This window comes from Oncorhynchus mykiss, chromosome 12 (assembly GCF_013265735.2).
Source record: "Oncorhynchus mykiss isolate Arlee chromosome 12, USDA_OmykA_1.1, whole genome shotgun sequence".
Taxonomy (NCBI): Eukaryota; Metazoa; Chordata; class Actinopteri; order Salmoniformes; family Salmonidae; genus Oncorhynchus; species Oncorhynchus mykiss.
The window spans coordinates 70,611,736-70,635,853 of NC_048576.1; the positions used below are offsets into that span (position 1 = coordinate 70,611,736).

The following is a 24,118-nucleotide window of genomic DNA, read 5'->3' on the forward strand; positions in this document are numbered from 1 at the left end:
CAGATTTTTTGAGGAATAACTTAGGTTGCTTTTTGACTGCATCATCTCTCCTTCTCTCTGCACTGACCTCTCCCTCCACATGATCACCCTGCCCCCCCCCCTCACTCTGTCTCTGTCTCTCTCTATCACACACACACACACACACACACACACGTCCTCTCTCTGTGTTCCGTCTCACTCTCCTTAATCAGATTCCTGCCTCATTGATTATCCTAATGGTGTTCCACAGAGACCTCCCCTCCCTACCCCGGCCCCTTCATCAAGGTCGGTCAGACACAGAGAGCTATGGAGACACGTAGAAAAGCCTTCTGGAGCTTTTCTGCGTGTGCTTTCAGTCCTTCTGTACATAGTCTCACTACTTTGTTTTCCAGAGGCATGTCTTGTAGGTAGAGAAAGAACACGAGACAACAGCTTTTAGCTTGTATTGCATTTACTGGTCTTACTTCACGTCAAACTCAAATCATCTATTCTAATCACCATCGTCTCCCTGTATCAGACCCTTGCCAGACCACACAGGCACAAACAAGCTGACAAGTAATTCAAATAGACAGAGACTGAGGTCCAGGAACAGACATGTATTTTATTTGTTCACCTTTGCTGCCGGCACAAACAAAATTGGATAGCACTTACATTTCTGTATGTCACTATAGACTTTCATTTAACTGTCACCTGGCACATTGACCTGTGCTGGAGGGGTTCTTACAAGATTCTCTCCTTTGTCTCCCCACAATTACAGCACCCAATGCAGTCCAGGTGAAGTGCTGGATATATCCTGTCGTTAGCTGTGGCCATGGTGATAGATTCAATAAGCAAGGCTCTGTCAATCTCAGACAGACTCCTCTTCCAGGAGAGAAGCCTCTGGAGTAACAGTAACGTGGCAGGTTAACACAGTTATGTCTGTGCTTGTTATAGCATATATGTACAGTACATGCATGAGTCTTGTAGCACAATGAGCATACATGCACACAGTTGTACAATGTGTGTCAGTACAATTAAAAATGTTTTTTTTTATTTGTATTTTTATGAACGTTATCATGTAAGCACAGTGAGAGAAAAAACAAGGAAACAAGTTAACTTCTACAGAACGACGGCACTAGGAACCTTTGATCAGTGACCAGCCCTAGTAACAACCAGGTAGTTTGGTGGTTACACTGGTAACTTAAAACTGAGAGTAAGATAACGATTTTCCAGATATCACAATATAGTACAACTTAGAAACTTGATGAAACATTCTTTAAAAAAAGGAAGGCAAAACTATGCAACTAAATTCAGATCTCTTTCAAGTCGTCACTAATCCTTCATCCTTCTCGTTCTCTGTTTCAAAACAACAACAAAAAATAGGATCTGTTGCGATCCTGTTTTTTACGTGAAAAACTTTTGAAATATTTAAAGAGGATTACTTTACACACCTGGCACCCATCCACCCCATAACATAATTTAAAGGTACACTAGTTTTTCCCTGATTGGCTCAGGATTTGTGGCTGAAACGTTACACACGCACAAAAATAGTTCCATTTATGCCTATCAGTGAGTCTTTTCCTCGTCTTTTTAATATTGCATTTGCCGTGACCCTCCCTCTCGGTCCTCCAAAATGAAAACAATCAACCATTAGGGCCACACTGTTGATCAGAAATGAAAGCTTCATAGTGCTCCTCTAAGAAAAATGAAAACTAGCTTAAATCTTTATCCTTATCTTATCTATCTCGTCCTTTCAAAACCTTGACATGTTGACAGAGCTTGTATGCCCACTCATACAGTGGAAATCTGGCTGCTCAAAATGGCTGTGAACATTTGTTTAACTGATCTGTAAACTCTTCAGCCAAGGAAAAGAGGGTCCCCTGTGTCACTCCCCATGCACGTTGAAACCATCTTTAGATGTTTCCAGTTTGTGCTCTTACTCTTCATTTGTCAAAACTTAATTTCTCTGACCTGCACATCACATGACCACCGACCATCAAATCAAAAAATCTCAAGACACCCCAACACTGGGCACACACTGGTCGAATCAACTTTGTTTCCACATAATTTCAAGGAAATGACGTTGAACCAACGTGGAATAGATGTTGAATTGACGTCTGTGCCCAGGGGGGATATTTCCATATACACTGTTATGTACTGTATATCCTACGTTAGCAATTATTGGACATCAAATCACAATAGCAACTACTATTTATTCCATTAGCATTGTGGTTATTCTATTTCAAAAACAAAAAAATAAACACAATTATATCAACAAGCAATATCCCAGACTAGACCAACCAGAGTCATTCACAAAGACAAGAAAATATGAAAGGAAGAAACAAAACTGCGAGCCTTGGTTAAAGTTTTTTGTTGTTCTTGTCTAGAACAGCAAATACTACATTGAAAGTAATTCCTGGTGAGTAATACTTTTTTTTCTCAAACAATATGTATTTAGGCACGTACGACTAAGTCGCTTTGGATAAAAGCGTCTGCTAAATGGCATACTATGTTATTATTATTTTTATTATAAGATGAATAGATTGTGAACACTGTCCCGACAGTCCTTATCATGCATGCTGTGTCACTGTCATCCAAATGTAGTATGTTTCTCCTCTTCTTTACTCTCCTCATCCCTCTATCATATCATTCTTCCAATCCTACTGGGCCCTGTAGAAAGTTATTTGCTGGTTGTCTTCATGCTTGTCTTCACCACAGGGAGCTTACTCTCCAGCCTGATCAGATGCTCTGCCACCTGGTCCTCAGCCACCTCCAGGAAAGCTGCCATCTCTGGGGTGTCTACTCTCACCAGCTCCTCCTCCTCTTCATCCAACTCCAGGACAGCAGCCATCTCTGGGGTGTCTACTACTCTTACCAGCTCCTCCACCTCCACATCTCCCTCTCCCGCCTGCAGGGCCTCATTCTCGGCCACCTCCACCATCTCTGTGCCCTCTGTGTGCACCACTTCCACGTCTCCATCACGGAACTTCTTCACGTGGAAGGTGAAGGGCGGCACGCGGTACACGGTCGTCTTGGAGCGGGCGTAGACGGTGTGGTCGGGGGTCAGAGACTTCTTCAACATCTCCTTGGAGCCCTTTAGCTTCTCCTTCCGCTCCATGTTGGGGGTCATCTTGTTGCCCAGCTTGCCCATCTTCTTCTCCAGGCTATGCTTGGTCTTCTCTAGCTTGTCGTGGGTCTTCTGCCTGGTCTTCTCCAGGTTATCCCTGGTCTTCTGCTTGGTCTTTTCCAGGTTGTCCTTGGTCTTCTGCGCTCTCTTCTCCCTCTGCTCTTTGGAGAAGGCCTTCTTGATGTTGTCCACGCGCGCCTTGCTGGAGCGTTTTATCTTCTCCGCCCGGGACTCTTCGATGATCTCCTCGATCTCCACCTCCTCGTCTGAGTTGAGGCCAGTGAGCGCCGCCTCGCCCCCCTCCTCAGGTATCTGCTCCAGCCCCCCTTCCACAGAGCAGCCCTCAGCTACATTCTCTGCCACCTTGGATGACTTTAGAGAGGCTTTAGCAGCCTTATTCTCATCCTGTGAAGACACAAAGGAGAGAGTGGATGAGGTTAGACAACAAGAAGAGTCAACATACAAGATAAGTATGAACGTTTATGTTTAAGGCTCCAGTTAGGGTAAAAAAACCCGCAGCAGATCCTGTTTCGCAGCCAGCTGATAGACTAGGACAGTATTACATATTTCTTTACTCTGTTTTACCGTTTTATATTATATTTGTTTTCAAGCATCAGTTTGCAAAGACAATATTAAATCTACCTCATTATATATCAGTGCTCTGAGGGAGATAAGCTGTTCCCATCCTAATGTGTTCATTCATAGGGAACAATGTGTTCACAGAATGGGATTTGTCCAATATATATATATATATACACACACATTTTCAAATTGACTGCATGATCATAGAGATTATATTGAAGTGTCACGTTAAAGCCCGAGGCAGAGAAAATGAATTCATATCAATTCATATGAATGTGGGCTCTGAGATGGAAATGAAATTTGACATTTATGTGTGTGATAAATGATTCATCTTCATGGCTTGCCTCAGATATGTAACTTTATATTTATCAGTCGCATAAAAAAAACATATGAAACATGACTGCTACTGGTGGCCAGCCCCATCTAGTGGTCATACAATACAAACTGACCAAGACTCCAAAATCAGCACAGACAATGAAATACTGTCCAGCCAATAGCACAGACTTTCCATCTGTACCCTAGAATGAATGACTACAATACTTTAAATCAAGTCTTGCCTGAAACCTCTGTTTGTATGTGAACCTGCAGACTGTGACTGATGTAACATTTAAGAGTGAGAGACTTTAGTCAGATTGAAAGTCAAATGTCTAGTTATGTGTTTCCCTGCCGGTTGTGTGATAACCACACCAAAGGGTTAGGTTATGTAATATGCTTACTGAGATGAGCTGTAAAGAGGTAGGACTACCAGTGACATTTGAAAGGTTGTAGGTATCCATCCTTACACTCACTAAGACTGAAAAGCCTATTAGAGAGAAAGAGAGAGAGAGTATGTATGCATGAGATACACCAGGAGAACATTTACCACAGTTATTGCATGATTCAGCGAGGTAGGAGTGTGCAGCGAGGTAGTTTACCAATAGCAGGAAATGCTTTTGTGTCTAGTTGGTTCAGTATGCTAGTTTCAATATTTGGCACCATACCCACCTGTATGACATGCTCTTTCACAAGCTGTTGGTGATTACACTTATTTTGTGTACTGAACATTTACCAATTAGTTTGGCTGAGAAGACCCTGACACTAGTTTCTAGTGTAACCAAAATAACTGCAAATGTTCTCAGTATTTCCAAATGGACTGGATCATACAGTCTTGCACTCCATCTAGGGGACAAGAAAGTTCTAGCAGCCTGTAAAGGGACGCCACATCAGATAAGGCATTGTCTGTTCCTAAAACCAGTACTTCACACTGACATTCACAAATACTCACACACAACCCATCTGTCCAAAACATCCCTTGACACTTATGCTTCTCTGACAGCTGCCACTCACTCAGCGTCTCAGTGATTTTTTTTCTCTCACAACGCTAGAGAAATGTTGTATTACTGAATATCCACTGAGGGAGACCAGGAATATGCAGAGGATGTTGTCCCTCCTAATGCCCTATGCTAATCCTAGCATACCCCTCTGACCCTGCATCCCATAGAGATAGCTATGTCTTTGTTGTCACTGCCCCGCCCTGTCCCATCATAGCACTGCTCACGTCACACTTAACACTTTCCACTGACTCTATGCACACTCACACACTACACTACACACACACACTTTTACACTCAACATATGCTGCTGCTACTCTGTTCTTTATTTTACTCTTATTATTATCTATCCTGATACCTAGTCACTTTACCCTGCCTTCATGTACATATCTACCTCAATTACCTTGTTGATCCGGTACTGGTACTCCCTCTATATAGCTCCATTCTTGTGTATTTTATTTTATTCCTCGTACTACTGTGCCTCGCGTTACCATGTGACTTATAAGATTGTGTTTACATTTGACTTTCACTCATTCTGTAAAATTCTATAGTATCACTTATCTCTTCAAGTGTCTCTTGCTTCTCTATCGCGCTCTCTCTCTCTCTCTCTAAACTCTTTAACCCTGTCTCTCTCGACACTCTCTCTGTCTCTGTACACACTGTCCAGATATAATGTTGGGAAACTGGCCCAGTCCTGATTGTCTGAACTGAGTCACCTTCCTCTCTCCCCTGCCATGTGTGTGTGATCTCACATTGAGAGCATTGTGGGGAATGGGGATAGGTCGGCTTGTAATCAGGGAGTGAAACAATCTGTGTTAGGGTTGGTGAGCTAGGGTTGTCTGTGTTAGGGTTGGTGAGCTAGGGTTGGTGAGCTCATCTCAACTTTGTTTTTTTACTTCTAAGTTTTTTTTTTACCCCAATTTCGTGTTATCCAATTGGTAATTACAGTCTTGTCTCATTGCTGTAACTACCGTACGGAGAGGCGAAGGTCGAGAACCGTGCGTCCTCCGAAACACATCCCAGCCAAGCCGCACTGCTTCTTGACACAATGCCCACTTTACCCGAAAGCTGCACCAATGTGTCGGAGGAAACACAGTACACCTGGCAACCATGGCAACCGTGTCAGTGTGCACTGCGCCCGGCCAGCCACAGGAGTCACTAGGGCGCGATAGGACAAGGACATCCCTGCCGGCCAAACCCTCCTCTAACCTGGACGACGCTGGGCCAATTGTGCACCGCCCCATGGGTCTCCCGGTCGCGGCCAGCTGCGACAGAGCCAGGATTCGAACCCAAAATCTCTAGTGGCACAGCTAGCACTAAGATGCAGTGTCTTAGACCACTGTGCCACTTGTGAGGCCCCATGTTTGCTTTGTGTGTTCTCCATTTCTCTTCCTCTGCCTAAAAATAAAACGCTCATCTCCACTGTCATTCCCCTTTCCCTGTCTACTTTGCAATGTGTCGCGTAATCACACTGCTTATTGATTCCCGAGGCGATGGCTGGGGGAGATAATCCGTCCGTTAGCTGGGTTTGGCCTGTTGACAGAGTTGGGCATAATTTGAGGCACTGCGATGGAACAGATCTGTATCGCTTTAGTCAACTAATTCGTTCAGGAACTGCCAATGTAAAAACAATGCCATGGCAACCCGTCACAGTAATAAGGTTAAAGGTGGAGACTTGCATCATTGTGACACATGAAAGCAGGTTTGTAATGTTTCTTTAACATCTCATGAAAGGTGTACCCATTGTCCTCTCCTACCTCTCCACCCTGCTGTTACCTCATATTAAATCGGTCTTTATCATTTGTTCCTTCCTGTGTAGGTGTACTCCCAGAGCATCTAGCCCTCCTCCACCTCAATTAGTACCACTTTCCTTTCTCCCCTTGTTATCGTCAAGGCAACAATCCCTTGACACTTTCTATTTGTTTCATCATAGTTCAAACAAGCAGCTCGGGATCACAGCTCATGCAAAGCCAAGGCTTTTTATGATAGCTTTCATTACTCTTGTACCGGGGGAGATGTGAGTGTTTTTTGCAATGATGAAATACATTTTAAAAAGTACTTGACTGGAGCAGCGTGCACTGTTAAACAGGATAATGTGATGTTCAAGCCTGCAACATATGTTCTGAGACAAATTGTGATTTTGAATTCCGTACTTTGGCTTATTCTGACATACTGAACATCATACCTCATCACTGCCAGGCAGATAGTATGTTCATAGGTTTCATATACTGTATTTTTGCATCAGCATTAACCAATACCACACCCTTCCCCTTATTAATCCTTGTGCTGGTCTGACGTTCACAATGGTACTAGTGGAACCTATCATAAAATGGCCATCGCTTCCTTATCTGGTGCTGTGTCCTACTCTGCTTGCAGTGTGTGTGTTTATTTCGGGCTCGCCTTTCCCTCTCTCCGGATTCCATCCACCATTCCCTGGCTACTAGCCACTGTAACATTCTGCCCCCTCCCCTCCCAGTCCTCAACAGGGCAACAGATAAACACAGGAGCATGTCACCACGGCAACCACCATTGTGGAATATCGCCCCAGGTGGGGTGTGAAGATTAGCCTGATAAACGACTATGGAGGATGATGACATCCCAGCGACACCATCGGAGGAACTACTGTACTAAAACGCTACGGTATGGTGTTCTATGGGACAGATTAGATTCAGAACATAACTGTCATCATCATACTAATATCAACAGTCTTGCTATAGCTAAACAGTACATTACCCCTAAGCAGTATGTTGGCCTGGCCTAACACTGATTCCATTGGGGTGATGTAATAAGATGATGGGTGCCTCACCCACCTCGGTACAATGCCACATAGAAACTGAGAGAACAAATTGAGAGGGCAGTTCTCTCTGATGCCAGCCAGCCACTATGTCTAGACTAGGACCCATTAAAAAGCTCTTTCCCCCAACCAGCCCTTGGTTCTTCCAGAGTCAGACCCTGTTGACTCTCAGAACCTTCACTCAGAGCCTCACTGCAGAATAACAATCAGGTGCTGTGAAGTCTGGAACAGGAAGAGGCTGCAGGCAATGGAAAAACTGCTCAGCCGGGCATTCTGGGGAAGTCATCCAAACGTAGGACGCTACATCATTGAGGGCATCGCCATCTCCTGTGTTGAGGTGGTGCCCCGACGCAGCCTGATTAAAATCATGTAGGAAAGGAAATGCACGTCTTCGCAGCCATCAGTAGCTCTCCCTGTGTGTGATTAATGAGAGAGAGAGGAAACCCTGTGTTACCCTCCTCTCTCCTCCCACTCTAGCCGTGGAAAAGTCTGGTCTACATGTGAGTGTGTACGCTACTTTGCTTGAAGGAGTGCCTGTGGAGAATGTGGTTTGTTGAGTGTGTGTGAGTCTTCACAGAAAGAAAGAGGGAGCTCTGTTTGTTAATGTCTCTTTCTTTGCTCGGCTCGAAAGGGAGAGTGGCCTGGGGGGGGGGGGGGGGGGCTGAATTACAGCTCATGGAAAAGCTGGCAGATGAGGAGGAGGAGAATTAGCACTGGTTACACTGTGTGTGTGTGTGTGTGTGTGTGTGTGTGTGTGTGTGCGTGCGCGTGTGTGTGCGTGCGGCACACGCATGTTTGTGTGTATGTGGAACAAGAGTGTCTGTAAATCTCTATGTGCAATACTGTGTGTGTTTGTGTACAGTGTGTGTTGGCTATGACAGTGTATCCTATGCAGGGTGCTGAGTCCAGGCAAGTCTATTGCTCATGAGTCGTCTCTCTGAGGGAAACACTCCCTAGGAGGTATTCTGAAAACACACAAACCAGCCTGAGGCCCAGAGAACACAGTAAACAAGTCATGCATTCTACTGACTGAGAATGAAATAACAGAGAGAGAGAGTGTGTGTGTGTGTGTGTGTGTGTGTGTGTGTGTGTGTGTGTGTGTGTGTGTGTGTGTGTGTGTGTGTGTGAGTGAGTGAGTGAGTGAGAGAGAGAGAGTGAATGAGAAAGAGTGTGTGTGTACTTATTAGAGAGAGAGAGAGAGAGAGAGAGAGAGAGAGAGAGAGAGAGTGTGAATGGGAGAGAGTGTGTGTGTACTTATTAGAGAGAGAGAGAGAAGAAGAAGGAAAGTTGAATGTACAGTGGTAAACAGGCCTCTTAACATTTAAAGTCTTGCAGTCCCCATCGATGCTACATGAAGCCTATCCTGTTTTGGCACCTGAATGCAGCATTTTACTATTAAAACCTTAAAAGGCTTTCTAGTTTGGTTATTTTTCTCCGAGTTTGAGTGTTCTGCCTCTGACTCATAGGCACTGCGGATCATTATTAAGCACACACTAGTTGCCATGGACGACAACAGAGCAAACAGTTGTCCAAACCACAGCTAAAAACTACAGCAGCTATGGCTATAAGGGCACTCTTTCGTCTCCTAGCCAGCCCAGGGCCCCTTTTCTGCAACACAAAGCCACACTCTCAGACTCTCTCTCCTTAGATATCAGTCACAGTCCTATGACATCAGCATTTTATAACGTCAATTAAATAAACCTAATATTAATGTCTGTCTGTCTTTCATGACCTATCAAAAATGTCATGTGGATTTGATAATTGTTGTAGATAAGGAATGTCACAGACTAAATTGTTTTGTAAATTACCGTCCATGCCCTTTTGGATGGAACTGAAGGTTTTCACAACAAAAGTTTTGGGAATGTAGATGAGGACATGTTTGGATGACATTAGGATTGATGCCAACCCTTTACTCTGGTACCCTCCCGCATCAGATATTTCACAAGAACAAGAGATGAAGCCTAGTGAGGTAAGAAGTGCTACTTGGGTTTTACTAGGCAATGGACGTCTACCTACAGATGTAGGATCTTAATATGAGCCAGTTCACTACAGCAGGAAAATAATCCTTCAGCAACAGTAAATGTGAATTATTATATGGATTATAATGAATTTACATTTTATTTGTAGGGGTTGATACATTTTCCGATAAGGAATATCAAGTCTGACATTTTAAAATGAAAATTACAATCCTTTTTAAGCCTTGAATATACTACAAGTTTGCATTTCATGCTGTGCAGGAAAATTCTCAGTAACAAAAGCGCAATCAAATTAAGATCCTACATCTGTAATAAATGACCTCTACTACCATCTTAATCAGATGCCCGTGACCTCCCTCCCCCATTCCTCCTGGGGCAGAGATGAGAGGCATGCCTCGTGAGTCACCCTGGCAGCTGTCTGATCCGGTCCAGCCCCAGTCTGCAGTATGCAGCTGTGCCTTCAGCTTTCACAATGACCCATCTGGGCCCCTTCTACGGCAGGAGCAGAGGGTGGAGGGCCCCGGGCAGTTATAAACATGGTGCTAGCAGCTGATGTACTACAGGCTACTGTACATTTCCGTTGCTTAAGCCTCCTATAGGTATAGTATTTTGGGGCTCAACACATTTAACACACGACTATAATGAGAATCGTTATTTACAAGAAGCTGTTACAGAAGGGAGTGGGGTAGTCTATGCATCCCAGCTCACTATTTTAGTTCAATTAGACGCAGCCAAGGCACAGAGATCAGGTTCTCGTTCCGTCTACCTCGAGCATCCTGGGGAATCCTCATGACCACCATCATGATGCAGTTGAGGAGTACAAAGGGAATTCTGTGCAATGACCCATGACATGTTTTGCTCCTCTCTGATCTCACCATCCCACTATGGCAAACAATGTAACATAGCCCAACTGTGACGGCTTCACATGAAATGAAGCAGTGGAAATACACTCTCACCTTTGCCACCAGGACCTCTCCCTTTCCAAACTGAATTCCAGACAGCCAGGTTGAAAAAGTTCCCTGTATTCTATTTGGGCACAATTGTGGTGTAATGGTACATCATGTTTGACACCGGAAGGGAGTTCCTTGGGGTTTCTTTCAGAGCTATGTGTGACCTCACCACACAGGAGTCTGGCGGGGATATATCCCTTTCCAAGGCTCAGCGAATCCCCTCAACCTCTCTCTATGACTACAGCCACTGGAATCCCTACAACTACAACCACTGTCAACATGGCATCACCAGCCATCATGGAACCTTTGCCTTTCCACACGTTTCTCTGTAGGACTGACACGTCTGACTCTCTAACGTGGTGATTCCTACAACTACAACCACTGTCAACATGGCATCACCAGCCATCATGGAACCTTTGCCTTTCCACACGTTTCTCTGTAGGACTGACACGTCTGACTCTCTAACGTGGTGATTCCTACAACTACAACCACTGTCAACATGGCATCACCAGCCATCATGGAACCTTTGCCTTTCCACACGTTTCTCTGTAGGACTGGCACGTCTGACTCTCTAACGTGGTGATTCTGTAACTTCTGTACTGAGATCTGCTCCCAGCGTCTAACATTAACACCAGGTTGACAGTTTAGATATAAAGTCTGTATCAGATCGCATCGGGCTGTAGTAATGATTAATGGAGCCATCGTTCCTGCCTAATAACATAAGACACACATCAAGCCAGTAATCCTGCGTCATGTCAGTCTGCCTTTTGTTCTAACTGTCTCCACTGCGTAACTGATTCTGCTTTATCTAAAGGGCACATCCTTGGGGAAGGGAGGGGGATGTTTTAATGGGAAAAGTTTGACATTCGAGGAAGAGCTTTTGTTCTCAGTTTTTATCTGCTTGTCAGGTGTGCAGCAGCCTCTGTTTTGGTTTTCACTATCAGACTATCCCTGGAGTTTATTGGGACCAACACAATCCAACGTGTTCTCCTTCCCCTCGTCCTCCTCTGGTGGAAGGTTATGCCACCCGAGATGACTGATCAATGTCCTATTATGAGATATGCCAGAGTTGTCAGAATCTCTACTGCTGAAGTTCATATCTCATAGTTGACATCAACATACCTGGGTGGGAGGCATTAGTTCTATTACCTGCACTTAAATGTCTTCCCTCTCAGAGAGAGAGGTGTTAAGTAGTTCTAGGCAGTGGTGTGTCTTAATAAGGGTGAAGTATTGGAAGAGTAATAACAACTAAAGCCAGTGTCAAAACCTCCATCCACCCACGAAAGCTCCTTAATAAGAAACCATTTTAAAAGCTTGATCAGTCTAATGCCCTCTGTGTGCAGTCTGCTAGTTTAATAATCCGAGTTATGAGTGGCCATAACCCACCCAGTGCCCTGCCTAGATCTCAGTGACAGGATATAACTCACAGGGCAGTGCCAGGGACACACAGTCTGAGCAGCAGGCACATGTCACCAGCTAACACAGCTGCACCTGGAACTGCAGGACACACTCTCTGAATACACATATGTTATGCACTGTGTTTTGATGTTGACATCTGAATAGCCGCACACAATCACAAAGACACAGGTGTGCACACACAGAGATACAGAAACACGGAGGCACATCCACACACACACACACACACACACACACACATACACTGACACCATCGTTCTGTGCTGCTGCCGGTGGCTAAATCAAGTCTCACTCTATGAAACAGGACCCTCCGCCATTCCATTCCACATCGTTGCAAGAGTATTTATAATCAAAGCACTAGAGCAGATTTTCTTTTACACGGTTTCTGAAAAATTTGGCTGAGTTATTACGATCTTGGCAGTGGCCTTTGAAGTAACGGCTAGAGCGTAGGCTACAACGTACAGTAAGTAACATGTTTTCAGTGGTTGCCTCAGCTCCCACAATTCTGTTGACTGGAATTGGAACAAAATATCTGTTGACCAACCCAGGAACGTTGAGTGGCAGATGGACAGGTGCCCTGACCTTTAGCTTGCCTGGCAAATCATGTCTTCTGTTGTGGGAGCGAGGCCTGTAAGCCAAGAGGGCAGTGGGTGGTTGAGCCCAGTGTAGACGTCTGGGTCATACGAGTAGTTCATGTTTGTATATCTTAATAAGTACAGCTCACAGTGACTTCATCTGGTCCCCTTAATTTGGTCCTCAAGTGCAAGAGTAAAGGCTTTGACCCATACACTCGCTCAAAAGTACACACACATGCACTCATTGACAGGATGAGAGCTGAATTAGCTAATGGGTAGCAGGAAACAACAGTCTTGTGGGTCTGCGAGTCAGACGACAACAACAAGTGATGCTGTTTCCCAACAGGACCCCACCTCTCGCCCCCAACAGCATCAAAATGAGCCCAGCGTGAACCATGCACATTGTTAACAATGCTGCATGTGCTCCAGCTGTAAAGTCTACTGCTAATATATAAATAGGCATGGACAAAGAGATACACACTACAGTGGTTTCAGGGTAATATACTGTGTTCAGTTTGGCAGTGTCTGAGGGCCACTGGCCTTCGGCCTCAGGAATAGCAGGGGTCCTCTTTCTGCTGCACATATCCCACTGGCAGTGATATAAAACCCTGTACGCAAGAGTAACACTGTCTATCAGCCAATCCCTTATCAAGCCTTCACACAGCCATGTTGCCCAGATACTAGCTATGAGACAGATCTGTCAACCTTCATGAACCCATTGATCTTTGTAAAGAAACTATTAGAAGGAGCATAGCTTTTACCAATTAGTATTTGTTGGGGGTGACTGGGTGTGATAGGGTGGAGCAGGGGTCTTCAACAGGTGGCCCATCTGTTTGGGCTTCATTCTGTCAATTTGCAGTCTACAAATGATTATAATTATGTTCCGTCCCCCAGATCATCCACTCAGAATCTAGTTGGGGACTCTAATGGTAGAGGGAGGTGTAAAGAAAGACAGAAGAGAGGTGGATAGAACCACCACCGCTGGGGGGCATATGTAGTCGGGTTTTAGCGGCACGCTGCACTACCACCAGACCAGACCCCGGCAAAGCACTCCTAGATCTGACAGAACTGTGTAAGCAATAAGGCTGAAAGTCTACCAAGCTCTCTGAGTTAATAGGTGGAGCTAAATGATTGAACCTATCCAGTCATGTCTGGTATATCTGTTTCTATATCCGTGTCTTGTGGGGCCAGGGGTTGATTTGAAATCAGGCATACATTGCCTGATTACATTACATACATGATACTGTGATGTGAAACCTATGCAAGTGCACCTTTCACAGCGCTTTTTGATCTTTCCCAAGTATAAAAAGGAAAGAAAAACAAAATGAATGACAGCTCAGTGCTCTTGGCTGAACTCCTCCTAAAGCCAGAACAGATATGAGAGAAGAGGGAGATAATCATTAGAGGAGCACAGACTGCTACGCTTTGCCAATAGATACAGTCCATGTAGCTAGCTGGCTCCAGGCTGTTCCAGTCTGATCTTGGGCCATGATAAAGATGGTGATGATGGGAGGGAGAGCCAACAGAGAGAGCCTGTGGTTTGGAGTGAACTCAGGATGTTCAAGGAAAATCCACACCGGAGGAAAGAAGAGGAACATTTTATTTGACGCAAACATACAAGAATGTAGGATCTCCTTGTCAAAACGAGGGCTCCCCCTTTTTCCTGGCATATTATGGCTGTGGTCTTCCTTCTGTTTCTGTCCATACAACATTTAGGATCCCCTGAATACTCGGGCAGACATCTTAGAACAAAAATAACAATAAAGTGAGTGGAATTACGGTGAAAGGGCATGAAGGGATACACTTCAAATAACCTGTACATGAACGGCTTACCAAAACTGATATAATACTCCTGAATTTGCACTCAACATAGAACATAACGCCATGTCAGTGTGTCATTCAGAAATGTGAACAGTGCGGGAGAGGGGCAGTCAACTAACGTTTCACACACGCAAACGCACAATGACCCTAGTAATGAATCTCTCGGCCAGTGTTCTACAGAAGAGCTGACACGCAACAGTGAAATGTAGAGCCTGCCAGACATCTCTCCACAAGCTGCAGGAACCGGAGGGTGGGGTGGGGGTATGAGTATGGATGACAGGAAAGGTTGACCCGGAGGGGAGTGAGAGACAGTGAGGGAAGGTGGGAGATTCCAAGGGGATGAATCAGTGCCAACTTGGTCTGCTGTCTACCTCTCCATTCCTCTCTCTCTCCACCCTACTGTACGTTATCATCACACCCCTCCCGGGTTCCCCCACAGTGATCACAGTGAGTCTGGGAGGACAGGTTAGTCCCCTACTAGACCATAGAGGGGTCACAAGCTTGAGTTAATTGGTTCTGAAGTGCTGCCATGTTTGCCTGGGGTTGGAGACAGAGACTGGGGGAGACAAGCTGTAACTGAGAAGTTGGATGTCTCCTGTGATACAGGACTGTCACTGTCCCCTGACTCCGTCCCCTGACTCTGTGCCAGAGCAGTACAGGGATGCTGAAGAGGCTCATCCATCATAGACACACATATCCTCACAAAGTATGGTGATCTTGAGTCTTCAATAACAGATGAATGAGTGGACTGACAGTCCATGCTACACCCTCAATGCAATGATCAGATGGGCGGAAGGCCTTGGTCCACAGACACCTCTGAAGCATCCCTGGAGGAGGGGAGGGGAGGAGTAGAGAGAGAGGGGGGTGGGGTGATAAAAGATGGGTCAAGGGACATTTGAAGTTGAGAGAGGGCCATGAGATGTAGCTTTATCCTAGGCTGCCACAACACTGTCAGCTGCTGGGACCCAGAGCGAGAGAGAGAGAGAGAGAGAGAGAGAGAGAGAGAGAGATTGTGTGTGTGTGGATTGTGTGTTCTTCTGTCGATCCAGGTTTAATTATAAAGCATCCCTGTCAGTATGTTTCCCTGATGCTAGTAACATGAAAGGATGTGACTATTCTCAGAGTGTACTCACACGAGAGAAGAACAGCTGTGTTTGACGCCAGCACAAACTCACACAGGCAAATCACGGAACATGCACGGACAGAACATGGAACACTTGACTTGACACTTGACACTATCAGCAGTTGAAAACGTAAGGTTATTTGCGTAACCCCAGTTCTCTGATGATGGACATGAGATGTATCACATGTGGGGTTTGCTAGGACCGCCTACTCTCTCGAAAGTACCTATCAAATGTGTCTGTTGGGGACAGACAGGTAGAGTGGAAAATGTGGTGAGAGACCATAAAAGGAGCCAGTCTCCCGCTGTCTGGTTATTCTCAAGCATAATTATCTTCCTCACACTCTTGCGAGTAGGGGAATGATATAGTCACTGCTCCATGACAAAAACTGCAAAAACAGAGAGTGTGCATCAGTATCTGGCAGGCCTGTTTCTTCTTCTCTCTCACTGGCTATGCCTCTCTCTCCAAGTGAGGATGGATAATTGCTGATATGCTAAGCCAGCAGCATACCACCCTACATCCCACTACTGGCTTGCTTCTGAAGCTAAGCAGGGTTGGTCCTGGATGGGAGATGCTGCTGGAAGTGATGTTGGAGGTCCAGTAGGAGGCCCCCTTTCCTTGGGTTGAATTATTTTATCCCAGGGCAGTGATTGATTGCCCTGTGTAGGGTGCTGTCTTTTGAATGGGACGTTAAACAGGTGTCCTGACTCTCTGTGGTCACTAAAGATCCCATTGTAGGGGTGTTAACCCTGGTGTCCTGGCTAAATTCCCATCTTCCAGCTTCCAATTGACTCATTCATCCCCTGTAACTATTCCCCATGTCATTGCTGTAAATGAGAATGTGTTTTCAGTCAATCTACCAGGTTAAATAAAAATATAAAAATAAGCCCTGCATGACGATAGCTGCCAGGACTAGTCATAAGCAGGATTTTAACTGCCGACCGGGAAATCAATGGGCTCGAAGATGAAGAGGGAAAGGATTGGTATCGCCCGGGCATCCAGGGGCTCCACTTTTCCTTTGTCTGTTAAGCTGGATATTCTCAGCCAAAGTGTCATTTCTCCCACCACCACTAGGCTCATGGTACGACCACATCCTTGGATGACACTAGGCATGGATGCTATGGTCTGTAATCATACAGATCTCCTCCCAAGCATCTGGGTCTAGGGCCTCCAAGTTCAGTTTCTTCCTCACCTCCACCAGTAACTCAGCCGGATATTACTCAACAATAAAGAGGTCCCGTTGAGAGCTCTAAATGCTTGGGCCAAGACCATGTTAGTTTTCTGAAAAACAGAGGCAGTGAGGCGCTGGTGTCGTTAGTAACACAGCACATGGGGATGAGTTGGTGAGCCAGTGATGGCTGCACCATGGGAGAGTTGCCAAAACTATATTGTGTATGTCCAGGCTTGGGGTACCCTTAGCAAGAATTCTGCTAGTGATGGGTTTTTCCCACAAGCCCTTAGCTTCCCTGAGGCAAGCTGGTACCGCAGGGAGCAATTCCTTTAATGGAGCTGTATGGGACTGGAGTCTCTTTCTGTCGTACAGGTCCCTTGACGGGCCCTGGGCCCGCTTGCAGATACTGTATGAAGGAGCCCAAACTCTATTGGAGGAAGGGCAGCTCCACTGCTCTCGGGCCGTCAGGTCAGCTGACCTGAGAGGGCGGGAGAACGTGATCGTAATCTCAATGATCTCCGTGAGATTAATCCCATCGTCATCCTCATCATCCCCTAACTCACCCTCCCCCAACACTACGTCGTCAGACAGTGAGGGGAGGGAGTCAAGGCTATCCACCATGACCTCGCCCCAACTGGGCTTAGTTGCGGAGAGCTGAGCCTCAGCTATCGCTGTTGGCTCGAAGACAAAGAGGGGCTATTGAGATACAAGCACGTTTCAGACCTTTTCTCGTAAGCACTCCGCAGTGCTCACAGGACTCAGGGTCCTCGAATAGAGGATGGGAATCTTTCCTGCTTGACCTATGTCACTCAAACACACACACACACACACACACACACACACACACACACCAACGAGCTGAGAGCATTTGCCACAGAGACAGTGGGAAGGAGTGAAACCTGACTCAGAGCCAGTGTTGATTCACCATGCTGTCACTCTCTGGCCGAGCTGCTCCAATATCCTTTAACCCGACACCATGCAGTTGCTGGCAATAAATAGAGCTGGGACTGAACCGTGTAGGACTACGGCAACATGAAGGCCACAGTTCACACAACTGACTACTGGTAGAGTCACAGTTCAGACAGTTACAGTGGTGTGGAGTGGAGTCACAGTTGACAGTTCAGACAGTAACAGCAGTGGCATTCACCATTCTGAAAGTACATTTAGTAACATAGGGGTCAAATTTCATTGGGTAATATGGGAGTCAAGGTTAACACAGTAACAGTTCAACAGTAAGTATTAGTTAGTTGTTTTGAATGGCAAAGCACAGGGGATGTAGAGGATGAGGAACTAAATGTGACAGGAATTTTCAGCTCCATCCATGGCTTTTTTGGAACTTGATGAAGCATGAATTTAAGGAAATGACAAGGCATCAGTAAACAGAGAAACCAAAAAGTGTTGTAATACTTTTCACTTCACATTGGGTTGCTCGCACGCACACAGACTGTAAAAGAAGTCAGAATGCCTCAGACAGAATCCAGGACTGGGCGATAGGAGCAGCGTGTCAAACAGCAGGGGGGCCCTCCTTTACTGAGGTAATTTATTAAGACCGGCCGTCTCCGATTGGGTTCCTGCTAAATGCCAATAATGTAACCTAGTGCCACAGTGGACATTCCAGGACAGGGATCTGAAAATAAGACCGCAAGCCAATGCGGTCTTTGGTAATCACTCTTCCCAAATATGTCAATGTTTTATAAGGCATTATACTGACCTCCTCTATAGGCATTTCTAAAGATTAAAAGACAAAATATATAATTTAGGCATTAGACAAAATGTATTTTCCAAATAGGTCCTTCCTCTGCTTTCTTCTCCTCTGGTTGATATACTGTACTGCAATCATGCCAGCTAATAAGAGCAGAACTGAGTTCAAATACAATTTAAAATATCTCAATTACTTTCACATGCATTCAAAGCAAGTATTCAGATATATTTTCTTTGAAAAGACAAGTAGTTTAATATTTTAATGCATTTGGAAATATACTTTGAAAGTATTTGAAATACTGAAAAACACTTACTCAAAAACACTCCCATGCATTTAACACAGGTATTTGAAAATTGTATTTGAAATAAGTATTTGAAAACGATGTCAAATACAATTTGGCAGACTATTTGGTTTTTACAAATAACCATTAAAATACTCAAATAAAAGTACTTGTTTTGGGCTGTTTATCAGAAAATCCTCAAATACACAGAAAAAGTATTTTAAATACCAAATACTCAAAGGTACATGTATTTGTAGCCAGGTCTGAATAGGAGACAAGACATCACTGAACTTGCCCCCTGCCAGGTTGCAAGCTACCAAAAGTCTCGCCCTGCCATGAGGCTGCCAGCTGCAAGCCATTAGACAGACATTGCAGCACGCAAGGCTAAAAAAACACCAGCCCATGGAGTAGCAGGCTGCCACAGAGAGAGGGGCTGTTCAGACTCAACTCTCTGCCACTCATTCACACTCTCTCCCTTCCCTTTCCCTCACTCATCACAACGGAATCCCTCTGCTTGACTAGGACTTTATGTATGTACACTGGAGTGGTGTGACTGGGAGGTATACAGCCTGGCAATCTGTAATTAGGCTACTCTGTATTGAGACACAGGGGAAAAGTACCCCCGCTGGTTGCTATGGAGAGGGCAATACAAAGAGACAGCCATACATGTGAGGGGGGAACATAGGAATGCATACCAGGGCATACTCAAGTTTATATTGAGCATGAAACAATACATGTACTGTATTTTCACTCACTGTATACGCTCAGGTAAAGCGAAGCTAAATACCCCCAAGCGCATACTGTAAACAAATAAATTATAACTCTGGAAATCAATGGTAATGCAGAAAGTGAGTACAAAAATACAAATGAATTAAAAGAAACGCTTTGAAAGCAGCTTGGTTAGCCCTGCGAGGAGAGTTGTAGGCTACAGCTACTTATAGTAGAGTAGAGCTGACTCTTTCCACAGTTCTATATTCACACAGAGTTATTGTGGGTTTTCCAGCCAGTTAGGCCATGATGAATAGGCAGCATGGCACCGCTTCAAGACTAAAATGTCTTCATCTTACACTGTGTTGAGGCTTTCAACTATCTGTCACAATCAGTCGTCATAGGTCGGGCGTTGGTTTAATCACATGTGGACCACCGGTACTACTGTGTTTATGGTGTCATCTTATGATTTGGTCCCACAGGTCTGGCTTTATATAGCATTAGCGGCATTGGTCAACCATGAGACACTGTGGTCTGGGAAAGGTCAATGAACTCACTCCATGTGTCATTATTCATACAAACTACCGCACCGGGCAGACGTCAATTCAACATGTATTCCACGTTGGTTCAACGTCATTTCATTGAAATGATGTGGAAACAATGTTGGTTCAACCAGTATGTGTCCAGTGGGACTAAGATGAGTATCACTACTAACTAACACACTTGACATGCATAGCCAATCTGTGCAATATAATTTCCTGTTGGTAGACAGTGTTTGGAGTTTTTCAGAAAGGGCTGAATCCTAAGTTGGGATACATGCACGTAAATCTTTGACATTATGTTTTAGTAGAAAGTATAAGTTACACACACACATCTCAAATTATAAATTACACCATCGCATCAGCATTCGGCTCTCAAGCAAGAGCTTCCTCTCCTGTATCAGTGTTTCTCTACTCCAGTCCTCGAGTACCTCCTAACACATTTGTATTGTTGCCCCGGACAAGCACACCTGAATCAACTTGTCAACTAATCATCAAGCCCTCTAATGAGTTGAATCAGGTGTTTTTGTCCGGACCTACAACAAAAATGTGTACGGCTGGGTTTCCTCGAGGTTCGGAGCTAAGAAACACTGCTCTAAATACCTCACTGGTCTAAATACCTCACTGGTCTAAATACCTCACTGGTCTAAATACCTCACCAGTCATGGAAAGCCTGAGGCCGAATAGCTTTGGCCAAGTATACCAGCTAGAGCAGTACCAGTTTAGGGTAAACTCCTTGAGTGAAGAGTCACTCACTCTGGTGAGAGAATGTTAAAACAGTTGCTGTAACGTTATAATAAAGTTCAGAGTGTATTTCGCACTGGCTCATGATTTTCCCATGCATCATGGAGAATTCACCCAACCCTGTGGTGGAATCTAGTGGTCTTGTACAAGGTTTCTCCACCTCACATCTGAAGCAGCCTACTACAACCCACTGCTACAATCTACCATACACGAGGCTGTGTATCCATCTTTTGATCCACTCAAACACTGATACACTGCTAACACTTTCTAATAACTTTCATGGATAAGCATTACTAAACTACATATATGCTACCTTAATTTTTCCACTCTGTCACCGCAGAGAATTTTCCTGCGCAGCAGAAAATTTAAATTGTATTCTGTTCAAGATTTTTTTAAAGTTTGTAATTTCCACTTAAAAAATGTCAGACTTGATTTATCCTAACTAAAAATGTATCAACCCCTACAAACATGTCCATTAATTATAATCCACATATTAATTAACATTTCCTGTTCCAGCAGCATTATTTTCCTGCTGTAGCAAACTGGTCAAAAAAAGATAGCACACCTGTATTCAGCCTGGCCTCAGAGCCTGTTGGTATGAATACACACCCCCCTCTGTTTCCCACTCTCACCTGGTAGATGAGAACCTTGAAGTGTCGTCTCTTGAGCAGCTCGTTCTCGTTGCTCTCCAGCTTCTTGATCTGGCCCGCCTGCTTCTCCAGGTTGGTGCGGACCGTCTTCACGTTGACGCTGACCTTGCGCACCTTGTCCAGCATCTTGTTGACGGTGTTGGCCGTGCCAGTGTGGCTCTTGGACAGCTTGGCCAGCTCTCCCTGGATGCAAGAAACAGACTTCTCCATGTCCTGCTGTCTGGTCTCCAGCCCGTTCTGGGTCTGCTGGATCTGGTCAACCACCCCGATGATCTTGTCCAGCAGAGTCAGCACCATGACCCCATTTACCTGCGCCTCACTCTTGGTGCCCGAGCCCGTGGCCAGCACCAGGTCCACATCTTCTGAAAGGTCGTCTTCATCGCTGTCGGTGGCGGGCTGGACCGCTGCGGCCACCAGGGACACCTCCTCGTCGTCGTCAGACACCTCGGTCAGAGCCACTCGCCCCTTCTGCAAGCCTGCTGGATCCGCCATGGCTGTCAAGTCCAAACACACACCGCTCAGCTCTCACGCTCACTCAGGATAAAAATACACTACCGGGAGAACAAACTTTGAGGGGCCACCCTGACCAAAATTCTGATCCAAATACTTTTCCTTTCTATGAAGGGACACTTCCACTTCCTTGGCGTTTTTCCTCTTCCCAATTTCAAGTCTACTTGTCTTCTTGCTGTATTACTTTTCCTCCTTTTTCTCTTATTCTCAGTCTTTCTCTCTATCTGTCTTTGCGTCTGCCCTGGGATGCTGGCCAACCAACGGGAGTGGAGCCTCTCACTGCTGAGGCATGTGTGTCCTGACTCAAATGACAGGACTCCCTATGATACCACCCAGTCAAACTTTTCCTTTCCTACAGCCGGCCCCCAGTCCACCCCACCCGCCCCCCTGCTCCTGGGGCTCCACCCCATCCCCTGCCCAGCCTGAGGGTATAAAAACCTAAAGCCCTAGTGGTTGGGCAGAGCCTGGCAGACCCCGCCCCGATAGGGACTGCCAGAGGGGAGGCAGGGGAAGGAGCCAAACATGCACACAATGGCACAGATTAAGTGCAAGGTTTTAAATTCCAGTCACTTGCATAATTCATTTAATCAAATCTGTAATTTCAAATATCATACCACATGGTTGAGTCAGAATAGAGTTTTGGCTAAACATGTTCTATAACTGGGAATAGAGCCCAACAGTGGAGGTGTCATAATACCCATAAAACCTAGCGGTCAAACAGGGAAATGGTTCCATTTGTTTTCCCACCATACATTTTTCCCATAGGGAATTTTTAGAAACATTTAAAATAAGAGATGTGCTTCGTGTAGGCTTACCCAGGCATGATGTTTTGATAACCATATAAATCTCTCTCGGACAAGGTGAATTTATCAATATATTCTATTTACTCTCAGAATTGAAAATGCTAATTAGTATCAAAGTAGACATGCAAGACTACAAATCCCTGCAAGCTCCTGCATGTCATCTCTAGCTGACACCTTTGCTAACAGGTATTGTGTCAATTTAAAACTTGGACAAAACAGTTCACAGAATTGTCAATTTAAATACATTTTGCTAATTTATTCATTGTTAAACCTAGATAGGATTTTTTTTTTTTTTACCTTTGCCTTGATTCGGCAGTCTCGTCCAGATCATCATGGCATTTGTAGTTCTTCATGAGAGCCACATTAGCAGCTAATTAGTATTTCATTTTTGAGGGGGTATTTATTAATAAAAGTCACCTTGTCCTAGAGAGATTTACACGGTTTACATCAAAACGTCACGCCAAGGTAAGCCTACACGAGACACAACCCTAATTTGAATTATTTCTAAAATCTCCTATGGGAAAAATGAATGGTGGAAAAACAATTGGAACCATTTCCTTGTTTGACTCCAACCTGTAAATTACAAAAATGTAAATGAGACAGAGAATAGGGAAAGAAACTCAGAGTAAGGTTAAAAAAATAAAAAAAACATGGATTAATTTAATATAGCAGTACACGCACACACACAGACTTTTATCCGCTATATTTGTCCAAGTGTTATTTATGTTTAGGCGGTGGTAGACAGACCAAACCTTAATATCGTCTCCTTATAGAAATCTATTTGTAAGCAATGTGGACTCTCTTTCTTGGGATCCTACATGTCTTGCATAAAGAGGATGAAAAGTATGGTGATTTACACTGTTGTTTAGATCTCCAGCAGAGGGCATATTATCTTCATGGGCCCTCCACATTGTGAAGTTGCACACTGTCATTTTTCAGCAATCAATTCCAATGACAGTAAGCGAACACATTCTTGTCAGGTCAATGCTAGTCAGTCACTCAACTTTACATTTATGGCCATTCCTGTTTCCAAATATACATTTTCTTCATTACAGGGTTCGTGGTAAATGTTTCGACCATTCACAATTAGGCAGGCCAGCAATCTCACAAGTATGGGGCCCCCGGAGTCCAACTTACTCACACAGGACAGGCCCATCTACACACACTAGCAGCAAGCTGCTCAAAGAGAACAGGAAATATGTCAGTATCTAGTCTAAGTGCACTTAGACTAGAAGTGCCATATCACAATCACAGACACTACTAGGTGTTGGTATAGTTGCCCCCAGAGCTATATATTAAGAATAAATACATGGCTCCGTTTGCCCCTAACCTCTGCTTCATGGTCAGATACAGTGCCTTCAGAAAGTATTCACACCAATTG

At 44.8% G+C, this 24,118-nt stretch overlaps 1 protein-coding gene across 1 annotated transcript; it reads right to left on the reverse strand.

The window, feature by feature from the left end:
- Nucleotides 1-555: 555 nt before the first annotated feature.
- LOC110538196 (caveolae-associated protein 1) lies at nucleotides 556-22,262 on the reverse strand. The gene is made up of 2 exons (XM_021624847.2): nucleotides 21,407-22,262; nucleotides 556-3,490 (listed from the first exon to the last, which is right to left on the reverse strand). The coding sequence occupies exons 1-2, from the start codon at nucleotides 21,914-21,916 to the stop codon at nucleotides 2,639-2,641; spliced, it is 1,362 nt and encodes a 453-aa protein (XP_021480522.2). The 5' UTR covers nucleotides 21,917-22,262; the 3' UTR covers nucleotides 556-2,638.
- Between the last annotated feature and the right edge of the window lie 1,856 nt (nucleotides 22,263-24,118).

Coding starts and splice junctions, on each gene's coding strand:
- LOC110538196 (XM_021624847.2), bottom strand. CDS start 21,916: ATGGCGGATCCAGCAGGCTTGCAGAAGGGGCGAGTGGCTCTGACCGAG. Junction 3,491..21,406: donor TCAAGGTTCTCATCTACCAG/GTGAGAGTGGGA, acceptor GTGTCTTCACAG/GATGAGAATAAGGCTGCTAA.